The sequence below is a fragment of the Anolis carolinensis genome, chromosome 1 (genome assembly GCF_035594765.1).
Source record: "Anolis carolinensis isolate JA03-04 chromosome 1, rAnoCar3.1.pri, whole genome shotgun sequence".
Lineage (NCBI taxonomy): Eukaryota > Metazoa > Chordata > Lepidosauria > Squamata > Dactyloidae > Anolis > Anolis carolinensis.
The window spans coordinates 357966938-357983805 of record NC_085841.1 but is presented as its reverse complement, the minus strand read 5'-3'; the positions used below and the strand labels follow the sequence as shown (position 1 = coordinate 357983805).

The following is a 16868-nucleotide window of genomic DNA, read 5'->3' as shown; positions in this document are numbered from 1 at the left end:
TGATGTTTTGGTGCTTAATTTGTAAAATCATAACCTAATTTAATGTTTACTAGGCTTTTCCTTAATGTCTCCTTATTATCCAACCTATTCGCTTATCCAACGTTCTATCGGCCCGTTTACGTTGGATAAGTGAGACTCTACTGTATATCCCATAATATCTGCCTTGAACTGGGTTGTCTGAGTCCACACTGCCATATATTCCAGTTCAAAGCAGATAATGTGGGATTTTATTCTGCTAAGTGGAAAGAGCCTAAAACTCCATTGATGTGATGCCATAGAATTGAGTCCATGTCAGTTAAAGTGATATCAAACTGCACTAATTCTATACTGTAGATAGACGCACTCACAGTCTTGGCCACTCATCAATCATGCCAGGCCTGGAAACACAGTCAAAGGACCACTGTTGCGTCATCACGTTCGGACTGCTCTGATTGGCCAAAACCCACCGAGGACTCTGAAGGAAAGCGGAGACCACGCCTCCGTTCCATTATTGATCCACCCCTTTGCCTCTCCGCCCGTGCTGATTGGCCGAGGGCTTGGCGAAGTGGTTTCCTAGGAGACGCAAAAGGCTGCTTCCACTTAAAGGTAGGCCCCAGAGTTTAGATTGCAGGTAAATGCAAGGCCTGTAGGCTGGATTCATGGCCTCAACAGCAATGAAAAAGGGCAGGTGTTTATCCTTTCAAAAGGAGAAAAAGTGAAGGAAATTTACATGCAAAGTGATTTAAAATTATTATTATTATTATTTCTTTATTAATATGTGTATGTTGAAGATTTTAAAATTGCATTGGTTTTTCATGTAGTGAGCCGTATAATATAGCATAATATGCCATTTAAAATAATGTTTATTTCTGTTTTAATATTTATATGTTGTAGATTTCAGATTGCATTGTTTTGAATGCAGTGAGCTTTATGATAATGATAATAATATACTATAATAAGCCATTTAAAATTAATAATAATAATGTTCATTTCAGTTTTAATATGTATAGTTGTAGCTTTCAAATTGCATTGTTTTTAGTACAGTGAGCCATATGATAATAACAATAATATACTATAATAAGCTGTTTAAAATAAATAATAATGTTTATTTCTGTTTCAATATTTATAGGTTTTAGATTTCAAATTGCATTGTTTCTCATGTACTGAGCCGTGTGATGATAATAATACTAATAATAAAATCATGTTCAGGATCTAAATAATAATATTTGTTTAATTCATTATTTAATTCAGATTAGTCACCCCACTATTATTGCTTTTGGAACTGAGAGTAAACTGAGTCCCTTCTGGGAGATAGGGCGAAACAGAAATAAAGTTTTATATTTATTATTATTCTAGTAATTGAGCAGCTGTGATCCATGTCCTATTATTATGAGAAAAGTAATAATAATAATATTTTTATTTATTTTGGATTAGTCAATCCACTATTATTGCTTTTTCCTATTTGGAACTAAGGGTAATAGTCATTGATTAGTTATGTTTTATTTTTTACTTGGATTGCTTATAATGTCTTATATTTGTGTGTTCGATTGCTATTGATTTTTTATTGTATTTTAACATGTTGAAAGCTGCATTGTGTCCCTTCATCAGAGAACAGCAGCATATAAATAAAGATATTATTATTATTATTATTATTATTGAGCAGCTTTGATGCATGTCTTGAGTCCCATTATCACAAGAAAGGCAGAATGTAAATGAATAAAATAAAAGTTAATTATATATATTGGAATGTAACCAAAGTCTTTTAATGCTGATTGGTAAGCCCGTCAGAGACTTTGGGTTCATCTCTGTAGCAGTTTGATACCACTTGAACTAACTGCCATGGGTCAATGCTATGGAATCATGAAAGTTGTAGTTTTAAAAGGTCTTTAGTAACCATGAATCAAAGTGATTGACAAATGGAACGGCCCTAAATTATGGTTTGGATGGTGTGGTTTTAATTGTTATTTAATAATTTTTAAAAATTGTAGCTTTTATATATGTGTGTATATTAAATGGCATCGAATTGCTTCCTGTTGTAAGGCCACCTTCAGTCCCCTCCAGGGCGAGAAAGACAGGGTTCAAATATGGTAAATAAATAAATTTAGTCTTCTCTGCCAAAGAGTGCTGGCTCCTCATCAAACTATAATACCCAGGATGCCACAGCAATGAGCCATGGCAGTTAAAGTGGTGTCGAATTGCATTAATTCTACAGTGCAGATCAGACATGGGCAAACTTTGGCCCTCCAGGTGTTTTGGACTGCAACTCCCGCAATTCCAAACAGCCTACCTTCTGGTGTAGATGCACCCAGTAAACACAGTTGACAATGGCCTGCCATATAGATGGGTTCTGTATTCAGGAATTCAACCATCCATGGATTGAGAATACATATTTACAAAAAATCCAAAAATGCCATTTTAGATAAGGGACACCAAGCTACTGTACCATTGTATATAACAATACTTGAGTATCCACAGATTTATGTATCCTAGAGGTCCTGGAACCAAACGCCAGAGCATACTGAAGTCCCACTGTAAGAGAAAAAGAATGCATAATGGAGAAAAAAGTGGTAGAAGACCATGGAATGAATCAAAGTTCTCGCCTTTGCTAGTGATTCTGACCATAGAATTACAGCCTTTTGTTGTGTCATGGTGCTTTGTTTGGGACTAGGTATTCTTACTGGAACACTCACTTATAGACGTTCTTGCCATTATTATACACTAGCTTGGGGACCCGGCGATGCCCGGGTCATTTGAGAATGGTATTATTTGTCTTTTAATGTTATGTTTTCAGTTTGGAGTGGGTGAACTACAATTCCCAGAATCGTGGCTGAATCCTCCCCAAACCCTGCCAGTATTATAAGTTGGCCATTTTGGGCGTGTGTACCAGGTGTGGTGCAGTACTCTCTGGATGGGGGTGAACTACTGCAATTTCTAGATTCCCGGGGCAATTGCCCTGAAATATCTATCAGTATCCACAGCAGGCAATATTCAGTCTATGTGCCAAGTTTGGTCTAGATTCGTCATTGGCTGGGTTCAGTGGTCTTTGGATGGAGGTGAACTACAACTCCCAAAATCAAGGCCCCTTCCCACAAATACCTGCAGTATGTTCAGTAGCTCATGAGGCTTCTCTGTGAAGAGTGGTCCTAGTGCATTGTCGGTGGGGTCAGTGTTTATCTGGCTGCAGGTGAACTATAACTCCCTTTTTCCCAAACTTGTCCAATATGTTGTATTGGTTATGGGGGCTCTGTGTGCCAAGTGTGATGCTCATTCATTGCAGGTGAACTATAAATCCCACTACCTACTACTCCTCAACTTCCAGTCCAGTTCCCCTCCAAACCCACCAGTAGTCAAATCTGGGCATATTGGGTCTGCATGGCCAGTCTGGTCGAGAGCCATCATTGTTTGGGTTCATAGCGTTCTGGGTGTAGGTGAACTACAACGCCTCTATATTCCCCATTAGGAGTGACAGTGCTCTGACTTGATGCAGGGTGAACTACAACTTCCAGCATGTGAAGTCAATCCCTAAACTCCTCCAGTAAGTTTAGTTGCAGCTCAGTTCTGCTCTGTTTGTTCTGCAGAGAGATTGGAAAGGAAAGGGCAGTGGGCGGGGCCATGCAAATTTCACAGCAATGGAGAACCCTGGGATGCCTGCCTGTGGTGGAAGAAAAAGCAAAATCTAGAATGAAATGGTCCCCAAACGAAAGCATTCCTTGGGTGGTGGGCTGTAGTGTTTGGGAAGGACATTGGCAGGGGCTGGGCTGCATCTTCATGGCGCTCGCTGTCACCGCAATGTCAGTGGAAAAGAGTGACTTGCTAGATTCTTAATCCTGGGAAGTATAGCCTGTTTGTGGAGGCTGGAGGTTGTCTGTGTGAGCAGACATCCATGCCACATACGGGTTTTTGCTTTTATTGTGGGTTTAGATTAGATTAGATAGCAAATACTATTACTGTAATGGTGCTGATCTTCAATAACATTGTTTATGTATTTCAAAACAGTGCTGCAGAAAGCTACCTTTCTGATCTAAACTTCCCTGAGTCAACCAGTGTGGCCTGCAAGTTCTTGAAGTTATAGCCCACGCCACATCTGGTAAGCTCTTAACCTATTGTTAGTGGTATTAATTATCATCAAGTTGACTTCAGCTTATGGTATGAGAGACCTCCATAAAACCCTATTATTGCAAAGTCAGGGCTCAAATTTTCTTGATTAAATCAATCCAGCTGTAACACTTTTCTCCACTTTTCCTACTGCCTTCCACTACTCCTTCTAGTTTATTCTGTTTTATTATTTATATCCCACTATCCTCTCTTAATTGAGACCTAAAGCCCTACCATGTGTAAATAACTTGTTGTATTGTTTATGCTTCTTTGTCAGCTTCCATAGGATACAGAAGAATGCTGCTAGGGGAGCACTAGTACAGCAGACCACCCTTGTATAATATGTTATCAAAGGCTTTCGTGGCTTGCTGTAAGTTTTCTGAGCTGTATGGCCATGTTCCAGAAGCATTCTTTCCTGATGTTTCTGCCACATCTATGGCAGGCATTCTCAGAGGTTTTGAGGTCTGTTGAAAACTAGGCTAATGGGGTTTATATATCTGAAATGCCCAGGGTGGGAGAAGGAACTCTTGTCTGTTTGAGGCAAGTGTGAATGCTGCAATTAATCATCTTGACTGGCATTGAAAAGCCTTGCAGCTTTAAAGTTTGGCTGTTTCCTTCCTGGAGGAATCTTTTGTTGGGAGGTGATTAGCAGGACATTAAGTAAAGAACAACACTCAAAAAAGGGAATTCCAGACAGGAAACTATCAGGGCCAGTTAATCACCTCCCAACAAAGATGTGGGTGAAATGTCAGGAGAGAATGCTTCTGGAACATGGCCATACAGCCCGGAAAACTCTCACCAAACCACACCTTTGTATAAGTGGGCAAACAGAAAACTCGAATCCAAAATATCTAGAATATACTAGAATGTAAAGAGATGGCTGAATTGGGCTGAAAAGAGGAGTAAAACCCTTCCTTCACTGGGCTGGCATGAGCTAGGAATGGTGGAGCAGCATTCCATACTAATCCTTCCCGTTCATTTGTTAGAAAAAGAGAATGTGGAAATTTATTTTATGTGGCAAGGTATTCCTGAATCTGGATGCTGCTTAACAATCTAATACGGCATTTTTCTTTGGGTGGAGATCTCTTGTTTTAAAAAAAAAATAGGGATGGGCAAAGTGTAGGGTGGGCCAAAAGTCACCAAAGTGTCTGATATTTTAATAACTTAGGAGTGTGTGTGAGAGGGATGAAAAGTAATGTGATGTCATTTGATTTCTTATGTGCAGTATATTGTATTTGATGCTATAGGATTGTAAATTAAAAACAAAACATAAAGGAATGTTTTAAATGTTAAAACTTTTGTTACTTTTGGCCAACCCCAGATGTATTTATTTATATAGCCATCACATATAGCAATGAAAGAAATTAATTAGTATGTGTGTAAAAAATGTCCCTACACAGTAAATGTCTACCCTCAGAGAGTCGGTCTACTTTTCAAAATCCCTCTTGATCCTTTCAACAACACCCCCCCCCCCCCACACACACACACACATCTGTAAAACCATCACAGAATCATTCATATCTTGGGGTATAACCCCATGCTTACCTAACACATAGGATTGGGCAGTTCATGGCGGTTTGTGGACTAGACTCCTATATGAGAAAAGCTTCCCTTGAAAAATATTTGGAACATAAATTTCATTCAATCAAAGAATCTTCTAGCAGACAATTCTGAAGCATTTCTAGAGAAGTGACTCTTCCTTCTTTCTTTGCGAATTCTTCTTTTTGGCATGCTACCTGTGTTGGTGGAAATAATATATATTTCCTCCTTTGATCTCTGTTATCAGCATAATATGTTCGGGTGTTAGTGCTTAAACTCACATTTTCTATAGATCGCAGTGGCATTCAAATTACATATCTTATTTTTCTAACAGATAATTCTGTTTTCGTTCTCCTTTCTAGGTCCTAGGCTATGTCTGTTAAGCTGATATGTTCAGAAAATGATCCAAATTGATACTCAGAACCACGTGTCTTCTGATGAAATCATTAAGGAGCTGGTAGGTTTTATCATATTCATTAAACCATCGTAAATAGCCCAGATACCTGGTAGCAGATGTATATACAAAGGAACACATATTTAAGAATGTTGAATAAAAGAATATTGAAAATTCTAGACAAGCTTTGCTCAACCCGGAGAATCCTGGAAATAATTCTCAGGCTCCAGGAAGCCCCTAAATAAAACTATAAAATCTATATCTCAAAACAAAAAATATGATTGGTGTCTGTGAGTTTTTCAAGCTGTAAGGCCATGTTCCAGGAGCATTCTCTCCTGACCTTTTGCCTGCATCTGTGGCTGGCGTCTTCTGAGACCTCTGAATATGCCAGTCACATATGAAAGTGAAACATCAGGAGAGAATGCTACTGGAACGTGGCCATACATCCTGAAAAACCCATTGATTGCGGCCATGAAAGTCTTCGACAAAAAAGTATGGTGGTAAGAGCTGTTCAAGAGTGGAATAGGCTGCCTTGGAGTGTAGTGGAATCTCCTTTGCAGGAGGGCTTTGAGCAAAGGCTAGATGGTCATTTGTCAAGACAGATTTGATTGTGTATTCCTGTATGGCAAGAGATTGGACTGGATGGCCCTTGTGTTATCTTCCAACTTTATGATTCAAACAGTCAGAGGTGATTTTGCCTGTTCTCTCTGAATAATAACCAACTACTATATGGAATAGCACCAACCAGGTTCTGGGTCATGGTCTTCCATCCAGGTTCTAATCAGTGCTGATCCTGTTTAGCCTCCAGGATCAGATGGAATCTGGTGTTTTTAAGAATTTGTTAACCAGAAGAACAAAGTGTTTCATTCCCAGGATCTTGGGCTTTTTTTTAGAAACCCAGTAGGTGGCAGTACAGGTCTATAATTTGTTAGTACAGGTTAAATATCCCTTTTCCAAAATGGGAGGACCATTTATTTTGGAATTTTTGTATTTACATAATGAGATATTTGGAAGATGAGACCCAAATGAAATTATGTTCCGTATGCACTTTATATGCATAGTCTGGAAATAATTTTATACACAATATTTGTAATAATGTGCATGTAACAAAGTTTGGGTCCACTGAACCATCATAAAGCAAAGGTGTTATTACCTTAGCTACCTATTTTGTACTATTTTGGAGTATTTTAGGATTTCTGGGAGTTGAAAGCCAAAAACACCTGGGAACCCCAGGTTGAGAACCACTGTTTAGCTAGTCAACAGCTATTCCAGATTGGTTTAAAAAAGTCTTGAGATATACAGTAGCTCCTTATTTCTTGCTGACTGTTGTCAGTTCTACCATAACAGTTTTTTTCATTTACTAGAAAAGTAACTAATGTGGGGAAGAGCAGCAAACTGGCTGGCTATTGTATGGATTAAATATTTCAGGAGATCCTGAAGGTCTTAGGAGGTTTTTTTCGTATGGTGATTCCAATGTTTTTCTAGCAATTGCTGGCTTCACCTGCCATACTTGATTCCCTCTTTCTGATACATATTACATACAACAAAAAAGCTATCTTTTACTCCATTCCTTATTATATGTTTGTAGCTACAGTGGATCAGTAAAATAGCACTTTTACACTATGACATTATGACTCTATTTTTTAAATCAGAGAAGAGAAAATTTGCCCTTTATACCATAGGACAACCAGTTGTTGTTTTGAAAAACCTTTGGAAGAGCCTTATTCAATAAATTGTTACAGCCTCTAAAAAAAAATGTAAAGAATAGATGTGGAGGCAGCGACCGCCAGCAAAACCTACAGAACTATATTCCAATAACTAATGCTTCTTTTGATCAATCTGGAAGGGGCTTGTGGTTATGCCACCTCCCCTGCCTTCTTTTGAGTATTTTTGGGGTCTCAGGGCCACTTAGGAAACTGAGAGTGAGCAGTCCCTCCTAATAACTTTTTCATCTCTGCAACAAAACCCTGTGCTCTTCTTTCTTAAAAAACAAGCAAACATCCTACAGCCAGGGCCTTTTAGGATTCAGAGGTTGGAAAGTGTGTGCTTTTCATATTAATAAACTCACCACATACACAAACATACCTAAAAGAGAAGAGTTAGTTGTTTGAGAGGGGGGGGTTGGAAGGGGGGGAATAATTGTGTGCTTATGTTTTCTTTTCTTCCAGTGCACTTCTAATGGACTGTCTTATGAGAGAGTTGATCAAGAGGGAACTTCAGTCACAAGCCTAGAGATGTTTTTCTCCGGCTACCCAAGAATAGTAGGCTTGTCATATTTCCCCAATTTAACAAGGCTAACTCTTGTTAGGCAGAACATCCAGTACATCTCTGACCTGGGAAGCTGCCCATTATTGAAAGAGCTGTGGGTGGCAGAGTGCTACTTGACAGTAAGTCAATGTATTATCTTTTCTTTTGTTCTGTTCAGAGAATGAATCAGGGTGGCATGAATTGTTCTTTCTTAATGCCATATGTTTAAGGCAGGATTAGGCAACTGTGGTCCTTCAGGTGTTTTTGGACTGGGGAGCCATGATCTATTGATTTGGATTGATGAGAATTTCAGTCCAGAGGACAGTCACTCCTTTGTAGTGTTTCACTACTAGGAAAACACCATTTCTAAATCCATACTGATTATATCTCCCATAATTCCATAATAATAAAAGTAACTTTATTCTTCTATCCCACCCAATCTCCCCGAAGGGTCTCGGGGCAGCTTATATACCAAAAACATCTGGAAGTCTGCAATTGCCTAACCCTGCCTTGCAAGTGTGAACATTCCCCTCCCCCCCCCCCCCAAAGTAAATGTCATTTTCTATAAACGAGTCCAGTTCTCCTCAAAGAGAGATGGCCAAAATGGTACATTGAAGAGTTAGAGCATGTAGTTACACAATTGTCTTACAACACCGCCTCATTCGTAATATGGGACCTTGTACATGCAGGGTTGTGTAATGTGTATTGCTTTAATACACAATGCTTATTAATATGCACCTGTTCATGACCTTGTGTGCATTGTCCAAAGTACATCCTTGAACTAAATAAATGTGTTCCACAGCAAAGATATTCCGTTGCACTCTGCAGAGGAAGTTAAGTGATTGTTTCTGGGGCTCCTTCTACACTGCCATATAATCCAGTTTCTGATTTCAGATTATCTGCTTTGAACTGGATTAGATGGCAGTGTAGAACCTCTGGTGGCTCAGTGTGTTAAAGCGCTGAGCTGCTGAACTTGCAGACCGAAAGGTCCCAGGTTCAAATCCGGGGAGCAGAGTGAGCACCCGCTGTTAGCTCCAGCTTCTGCCAACCTAGCAGTTCAAAAACATGCAAATGTGAGTAGATCAATAGGTACCGCTCCGGCAGGAAGGTAAGGGCATTCCATGCAGTCATGCCGGCCACATGACCTTGGAGATGTCTATGGACAACACCGGCTCTTCGGCTTAGAAATGGAGATGAGCACCAACCCCCAGAGTTGGACACGACTGGACTTAACGTCAGGGGAAACCTTTACCTTTACCTAGAACTACCCTGGGCTTTAGGTCGACTTTTCTTTTTGGTTTATTTTAAATGAGATAGGTTTCTTTCTTTGCAGAAAATCGCTGGTTTGGAAAAATGTGTTCTTTTGCAAAAGCTTTTTCTCTACTGCAATATGATTCCAGCTATTGAAAATCTGGAGACACTAACAAGGCTGGAGGTTCTTTGGCTGAATGGGAACCAGATTAAAGAAATAGAGGTACGGTTGGTGTTTCTGTTGAATATTGATTATTACTATTATTTTAATTCTTCTTTGAATAAATTGAGGGGAGGAATGGACTTTCTTTATTTAGACAAGCTTCTGACACCTGACTTTTAATTAGCTTTTATTTTTAAAATTATGCCACAGTTCAAGGGAGAAAACTAAGAGCAGAAAGTTTTTAGTACAGGTTGAGTATCCCTCATCTAAAATGCTTGAGACCAGAAGGGTTTAGAATTTTGGAGATATAGACAGATTTATTCTATTTATTTATTTATTTATTTACAGCAGGGGTCCCCAAACTTTTTAAACAGGGGGCCAGTTCACAATCCATCAGACCATTGGAGAGCCGGACTATAGTTGGCCACTGAGTAATAATAATAATAATAATAAGAAGAAGAAGAAGAAGAAGAAGAAGAAGGTTGGAAGAGACCCTTTGGGCCATTGAGTCCAATCCCCTTCTGCCTTTGTGCACCGAAAGCACAAGCAAAGCACCCCTGACAGATAGCCTCAATGTTAATAATGATAATAATAATAATAAAGAAGGTTGGAAGAGACCCTTTGGGCCATTGAGTCCAATCCCCTTCTGCCTTTTTGCACCGAAAGCACAAGCAAAGCACCCCTGACAGATGGCCACCCAGCCTCAATGTTAATAATAATAATAATAATAATAATAATAATAATAATAATATAATAATAATAATAATAATAATAATAATAATAAAGAAGGTTGGAAGAGACCCTTTGGGCCATTGAGTCCAATCCCCTTCTGCCTCTGTGGACCAAAAGCACAAGCAAAGCACCCTTGACAGATGGCCACCCAGCTTTGATGATGATGATGATGATGATGATGATGATAATGGTTGTAAGATAAGAAGAGAACCCTTGAGTCATTTAGCTCAACCCCCTTCAGCCCTTGTGCTGTGGGGGCCGGATAAATGGCTTTGGTGGGCCGCATCCGGCCCCCGGGCCTTAGTTTGGGGACCCCTGATTTACAGCATTTATATTCCGCCCTTCTCATCCCGAAGGGGACTCAGGGCGGATCACATCTATATATATAAAAGAGTGATGGCATCACGGCGACCCACAAAACAACAAAACTACAGGCCCCCCAACCTCGAAATTTGACAACACAACCCATCATCCACGCCTCTAGGTTGATACAACAAAAAGAAAAGAAAAATAAAGTCCTAATTAGAGAGAGAGGAATAATTGCTTTTATCCAATTGCTGCCAGTTAGAAGGCTAAGCTCCTCCAACTTGGTCTCCTAGCAACCCAATAAAAAATAATAAAAAACACTAAAAATTAATACAATAAAATACTATAATAACAGAAAATAACTAAAAATAATTCAAGAAAATAATAAAATATAATAAAAATATAACTTACAATAAAATTAATAAAAAATTGCAAATAACGTTAAATAAAAATTACACCACAATTTTTAACCAATACCACCACCACTTTGCCACAGCAACGCATGGCCGGGCACAGCTAGTTACACATATAGGCAAACATTCAATGCCTTTTAACATAGAACAAAGACAAACAAACATAGGCTCCGAGCGGCCGCGAACTCATGACCCCCCTGGTCAGAGTGATTCATTGCAGTTAATTGCAGCTGGCTTGCTCTCCCGCCTGCGCCACAGCCCAGACATTCCATTTACATAATGGAATGTCTTGGAGTTGGGGGCCCAAGTATAAACAGAAAATTCATTAATGTTTTATAGATTCCTCATACCCATATCCTGAAGGTAATTTTATAGAATATTTTTGTGCCTGAAACAAGATACGGGTAAATTGAACCATCAGAAAGCAAAGCTGTCAATATCTCAGCTGTGAACAATTTCAGATTTTGGAATATTTTGGCTTTTGAAAATCTGGAAAAGGGATGCTAATACTATATCTCACCAGATTATGAATCCTAGGCTTCAGTGGGGTGGAGCGATGGCATTTAAAATAATGTCTAACTGCTGTAGGTGTTTAGAGCAGATATGATCCTGGTCCCAAGTTCTTTAGGGATTGGTTCTCAACAGGTGATATGTGTCCCACCAGTGGGACACAGAACCCATATACATAGAATGCAGTGTTCTCATAACAATTTGTATGGCTTTGCTCATCCTCTTCTCTGTCTTCTTGCAAGTGTGATACACCATCTCCTAGCTATTCGTCTATGAGCTTTTGACATATTGGTCATAAGTTGATACAGTATTTCTCATCCCAGAGCCATTGTTTAAAAAAATAATGTTTCCAGGGGCTGAACGCACTGCAGAAACTGAAAGACCTCAATTTGGCTGGGAATCTCATTAATAAACTAGGTAAGTGATACTACAGGATGTCATGCCCCTTCTGTGCAAACTTTTAGAACTTATTGTAAAAAGAATGGTGGTTTTTGAACTTGAAAAAGTGACAATTAAAGCCTATTTGAAGCAAAAGCAAGAAGATATAGGGACTTTCCAGAGCCTTGTCCTGAGTGTTATCTGAAGGCGTTGCACTGGCTTTTATTGCTCATGGTTGAGATGGCATGCTTTCATGTATACAGTTCATAAAGGTCTATGTATGTTTTTTTAAAAATATTCTAAAAAGACGGGAAAGCTGGCAAACAAGGAGATGTTAATTACCAAGAGAATGAAATGAGGCAAAATGCCTGCCTCCTTTTGGTGCATCCCACACCCCACATGTTTGGTACTCACAGTAAGGATAAGGGTATATAGTGTATGTATGTGTGTGTGTGCTCACAGAGGCACCTGTCCATCAGGTTATGTAATGATAAGAGATAGAATCAAGAAGAACGATCTATTCTGCTTTCTCCCCTGCCCCAGGCCCCATCTATATTGCCACATAATGCAATTCAGTGCAGTTAAACTGGATTATGAAACTGCATTTTATATAGCCATGTAAATGAGGCTTCAGTCTTTGATTGATTGTTTCCCTTGCATTGCATGCGAAATATCCCCACTTTGCTTTTATTAGATGTTCCGAAAGGCTAGATTGTGATCACTGAGATGCAATATAATTTTTTAAATATATGAATGTTATCCAGAATATTAGATGGTCTTTGATATGATCCAGCAAAGCTTTTTTATCATAGATTCATGCAAGAAACTAGATTCCCTTCATTCATATAATTGTCTTCCAGAGGTATTAACTTGTTGGGTCTGGATTGATTTTTGTATACTGTTATATTGTAATTGGCTGTAAATCAGTTACATGTACTGTAAACATACAATACATATTGTTCCTCTTTTGCTTGTCTTGCATTTTAGGATGTTGCTTGGATCCAAGTGGAAAAATAGAAAAATTAAACTTGTCTGGAAATCAAATATGTTCCTTCAAAGTAAGTCTTGAATCATCTTTCTTGTGGATACCAGCAGAATTGGGTTCTTTGACGTCACTTCTGTTGACCTCTGATTGACTTTCATATCCACAGAGGATACATTCCTGAATGTCACATGAATATGTGAAACCATAGCAAACCATGTCATTTTGAATGAAATGAATGATGGAGTACTGAGAAGGGTGTATATGCATACACTTACACATCTTAATGAATAAGTGAAACCATGGATAAATGAAATATGTATTGGTTCTGTGCATATAGGGATGGCATTGTTTATCTAGAAATTAAAATGCATTAAAATATGATGTTTTAATTTAGTTTGTTTCTGATTTTCTTGGAAGGAAATCACCAATCTGGCAAGACTACCTCATTTAACAGACCTGTGTCTGAATGATCCCCAGTATGACCCCAACCCTGTCTGTTTTCTTTGCAATTATTCGACGCATGTGCTGTATCATCTCCCTCAGCTTCAAAGGCTCGACACTTATGAGGTATCCCCCAAACAGATCAAGGACTTGGCAGAGGTGAGTGCAGACTGAGGCACTGTACACTTGGAGGGCTTGACTAAGTTAGTATATAAGCCATTGGTGGGGCAGAGGAGTCATATAGACGAGACTAGTATGTTTTGGAGCATGCAAAAACAGCCATTCCATTGATATAGTTTGGTGAAGTGTACTAGAGTTGTCTACCATATAATTCTATGTACCTAACCAAACTATAAATTCTAGGGTTGGGCCCAATTCTTTTTCATCTGTTTCTTTTGTAGTTTTGTACCATTTCGTCCATTCGGATTGCACTGAACGGTACCATGCCACGAGAACAAAAGAAACAGTGAAACAAAAGGCAGTAGCCGTTTGGTCGGCTGATTTTCGTCGCTTGGCTGTAGGCCCTAGCTCGCAGGGCCTTCAGCTAAGCATCATGCGCTCGATGCTTGTAGGCCTTCTTTGACTCTTGTTTGGGCGCTGCGTTTGGTGGACAAGTATACATAGGGATCACCAAGCGCAGCGCCCAAACAAGAGTCAAAGAACATGAAAGGCACTGCAGACTAATTCAACCAGAGAAATCAGCCATAGCAGAGCACTTGATGAACCAGCCTGGACACAGGATATTAGAAAACACAGAAATGCTGGACCATTCCAACAACTATCATGTCAGACTACACAGAGAAGCCATTGAAATCCACAAGCATGTGGACAATTTCAACAGAAAGGAAGAAACCATGAAAATGAACAAAATCTGGCTACCAGTATTAAAAAAAACTCTAAAATCAAAACAGTGGATGGGAACCAACACTCTGAGGGCAGAGCACAGCTAATGACTAACAAAGGATGCCCCCAGGCAAGAGACAAAAACCTTTCCAATGCTAATTAAGGTGATTAACTGAAATATTAATGCTGGCTTCCCAGTGACAAAGGACTCTTGCCACACCCTGGACTCTACACAGATATAGATTCTTTCCTTTCCTTACTTAGTTTATCCACACCTCACAACCTCTGAGGATGCCTGCCATAGATGTGGGCGAAACGTCAGGAGAGAATACTTCTGGAACATGGCCACACAGCCCGAAAGACATACAACAACCCTAAATAAACATATGCCTATTAATATATCTGTGATTTGTCATCCATGCACCTGATAAACCAATGGTTTTATTGCATTAAAAATAAGATTTCTCTCCTTTGACTTGTTTCCTTTGTTGTTCTTTCTCTCTCTGTCTCTTTGGAAGACCACAGTGTTGAAAAAGATGATGTACTACAACATGCGTATCAAGAGCACCCACAGGCAGCTGAACGAAGAACTTGAGAAGTTAAAAGAAAGGAAGTCCAAGTTACAGAAGTTGCCAGAAGATCGTATTAAACTTTTCAGCTGCAATGTCAAGAATGTAAGCAAAGGAGGTCACAACATCAAAACAGTACATTCTGGCTTAGTAACTATACTGGGGGTAGATGGGGTTTCTTCCACAGATCTCCAATTAGATCCTGATCCTGCAAACGTTTCAAAAGAAAATCACTGTGCTTCATAACAAAGTATTTGATTGTATTATCTGAAAACTATGAATTATTCTTAAAGAATTGGGAGTGCTACAACATTTAATCGCCCTGATGTGTGACCTGGACTCGGACAATATTAGGACATAATATGGAGAAGTGAAATAGTTTCCAATGGGGTCAGACATTGTGTTTTAAATTCATCTGCTTTCTTGGACACTTAACCACACATTTTCTAATTAAAATGCATTCATGGGGGGAGGAGTATTTCTGTCATTAGCTATGAAAACTCTTTTTCCCTTGGAAACTCTTCTGACACTTCCCCAATGTTTATCTCTGTGCTCCTTAGAAAACATTTTTTTTTACATTTTTCTACACCTCAAGGAAGCAGCTTATGTCCCTTTATCAAACCTTTTCACTGATCTGTCTAAGGTACTTTTCACACATCCTGGGTTGTGGTACTCCTGAATGTATGCCTCTAACTATTTTTAGTAGGAAATGTGAATGTGACAAATGCTTAGTTTTGATTTTATTATGTAACACGATTTTTGTTCCTGGATTATAAATGTCATTTCCTAATTGTTTCTATCATCAAAACATGGAAAAACATTTATTTAACTACAAAAAGTTTGTTTTTGTGGGAGGAACATCCTAGTATAGCATATTTTGTTATAGTTTTTCAATGCATATCTCACAAAGTCTCAATTCAACATAGTTTGTGGCAGCCAGAAAAACAAAGTTTCTGGAGTATAACATCTACTTTCAAAGTACGTTCTGCACAATTAAACAGGAAATGACACTTTCAAACCAGGAACAGATTTGTTTTGTTTACTACAGTTGCACCTCAGATTTCTATAAAATATGTAATGTTATGTAAGTTACAAACAGAAGTCTGGAGTGCTTTTTTGTTTTCTTTATAACAGTTGGAACAAGAACTGTCAGAACTTCAGATGTCTGGCAAAATGCAAGCGTACAAATCTATTTCCAACCAAGACTTTGAATGTGAAAACTCAGATGAAGAAGCTGAGAGTTCAGATGAGGGCCAAAAAGAAAACAATCTTGAGCAGCAGTTTTTGCATAAATTAGAATCCCTGAGGAGAAGAATAAACTTCTGGAACAAAAAATTAGAAGAGTATGTATATTTGGTGAAGTATACCTTGGTTGCTATTGGGGATGAATAGGCAAAAGGTTTAACAGACCTTATGTTTGTTGTTCTTTCAAAGAATGGATTGAAGCTCTCCAAAATTTGGAATGGAATGGATTCTTCTTTTTCTTTTTGGATTGAAGTTCTTCAACATTTCTCAAACAGGATTTCTGGGAGTTTGTAGTCCAAAATATCACTTTGTATCGCTGTTCTTTTTGTCTTGGGCTTCTCTAAATTCCTTCTCCACTAGTGGAGGCAGCAAAGATATCCTGCCATGTATATAAAAAATGTCATTTTTTTCCTGGAAAAATCTAGAGTGCATAGAAATTGCCACAAAGATTGTTGCAAGGCATGCTGTAGAGTGTATGATGGTTGGACATTGGGCGTGTTATTTTTAACTGACCTGGCATTACTTAAGAGCAAGGTGAGGTTTTGTGGGTGACCTGACTCACTCTCGGAGTTCCCAGGCTGGCAGGGTGACTGGAAGGTGAAATAGGATAAAGTGGACAGAAATATGCCACCTTGAAAACTTTGAAGGTAGAATATAACCAATTTTAAAAGTTGCAAATTATTAAAATTCCATTCCATGCTGATATAATTTAACTACATAGTTGCCCCTAGATAGATGAAAAGCTGTTTTTTTTTTTAAGGGATCTTCGTTGTCAGCA

At 38.8% G+C, this 16868-nt stretch overlaps 1 protein-coding gene across 5 annotated transcripts in view; it reads left to right on the top strand.

Annotated features, from left to right (window-relative positions):
• Positions 1-496: 496 nt before the first annotated feature.
• Positions 497-16868, top strand: part of lrrc9 (leucine rich repeat containing 9) — a 54929-nt gene continuing 38557 nt past the window's right edge. Inside the window, exons 1-10 of one of the 5 annotated variants that reach the window (XM_008116723.2) lie at positions 497-585; positions 3976-4066; positions 5976-6070; positions 8176-8394; positions 9588-9728; positions 11983-12046; positions 12995-13065; positions 13410-13592; positions 14795-14950; positions 15980-16188. In XM_008116723.2, coding sequence (XP_008114930.1) covers positions 6014-6070; positions 8176-8394; positions 9588-9728; positions 11983-12046; positions 12995-13065; positions 13410-13592; positions 14795-14950; positions 15980-16188 — 1100 coding nt within the window. In that variant the 5' untranslated portion in view covers positions 497-585; positions 3976-4066; positions 5976-6013. Of the gene's footprint in view, positions 586-612; positions 717-1442; positions 2739-3975; positions 4067-5975; positions 6071-8175; positions 8395-9587; positions 9729-11982; positions 12047-12994; positions 13066-13409; positions 13593-14794; positions 14951-15979; positions 16189-16868 lie in introns of those variants that run through there. The other 4 variants (XM_008116724.3, XM_062968601.1, XM_062968602.1 and 1 more) reach the window with 4 other exon arrangements.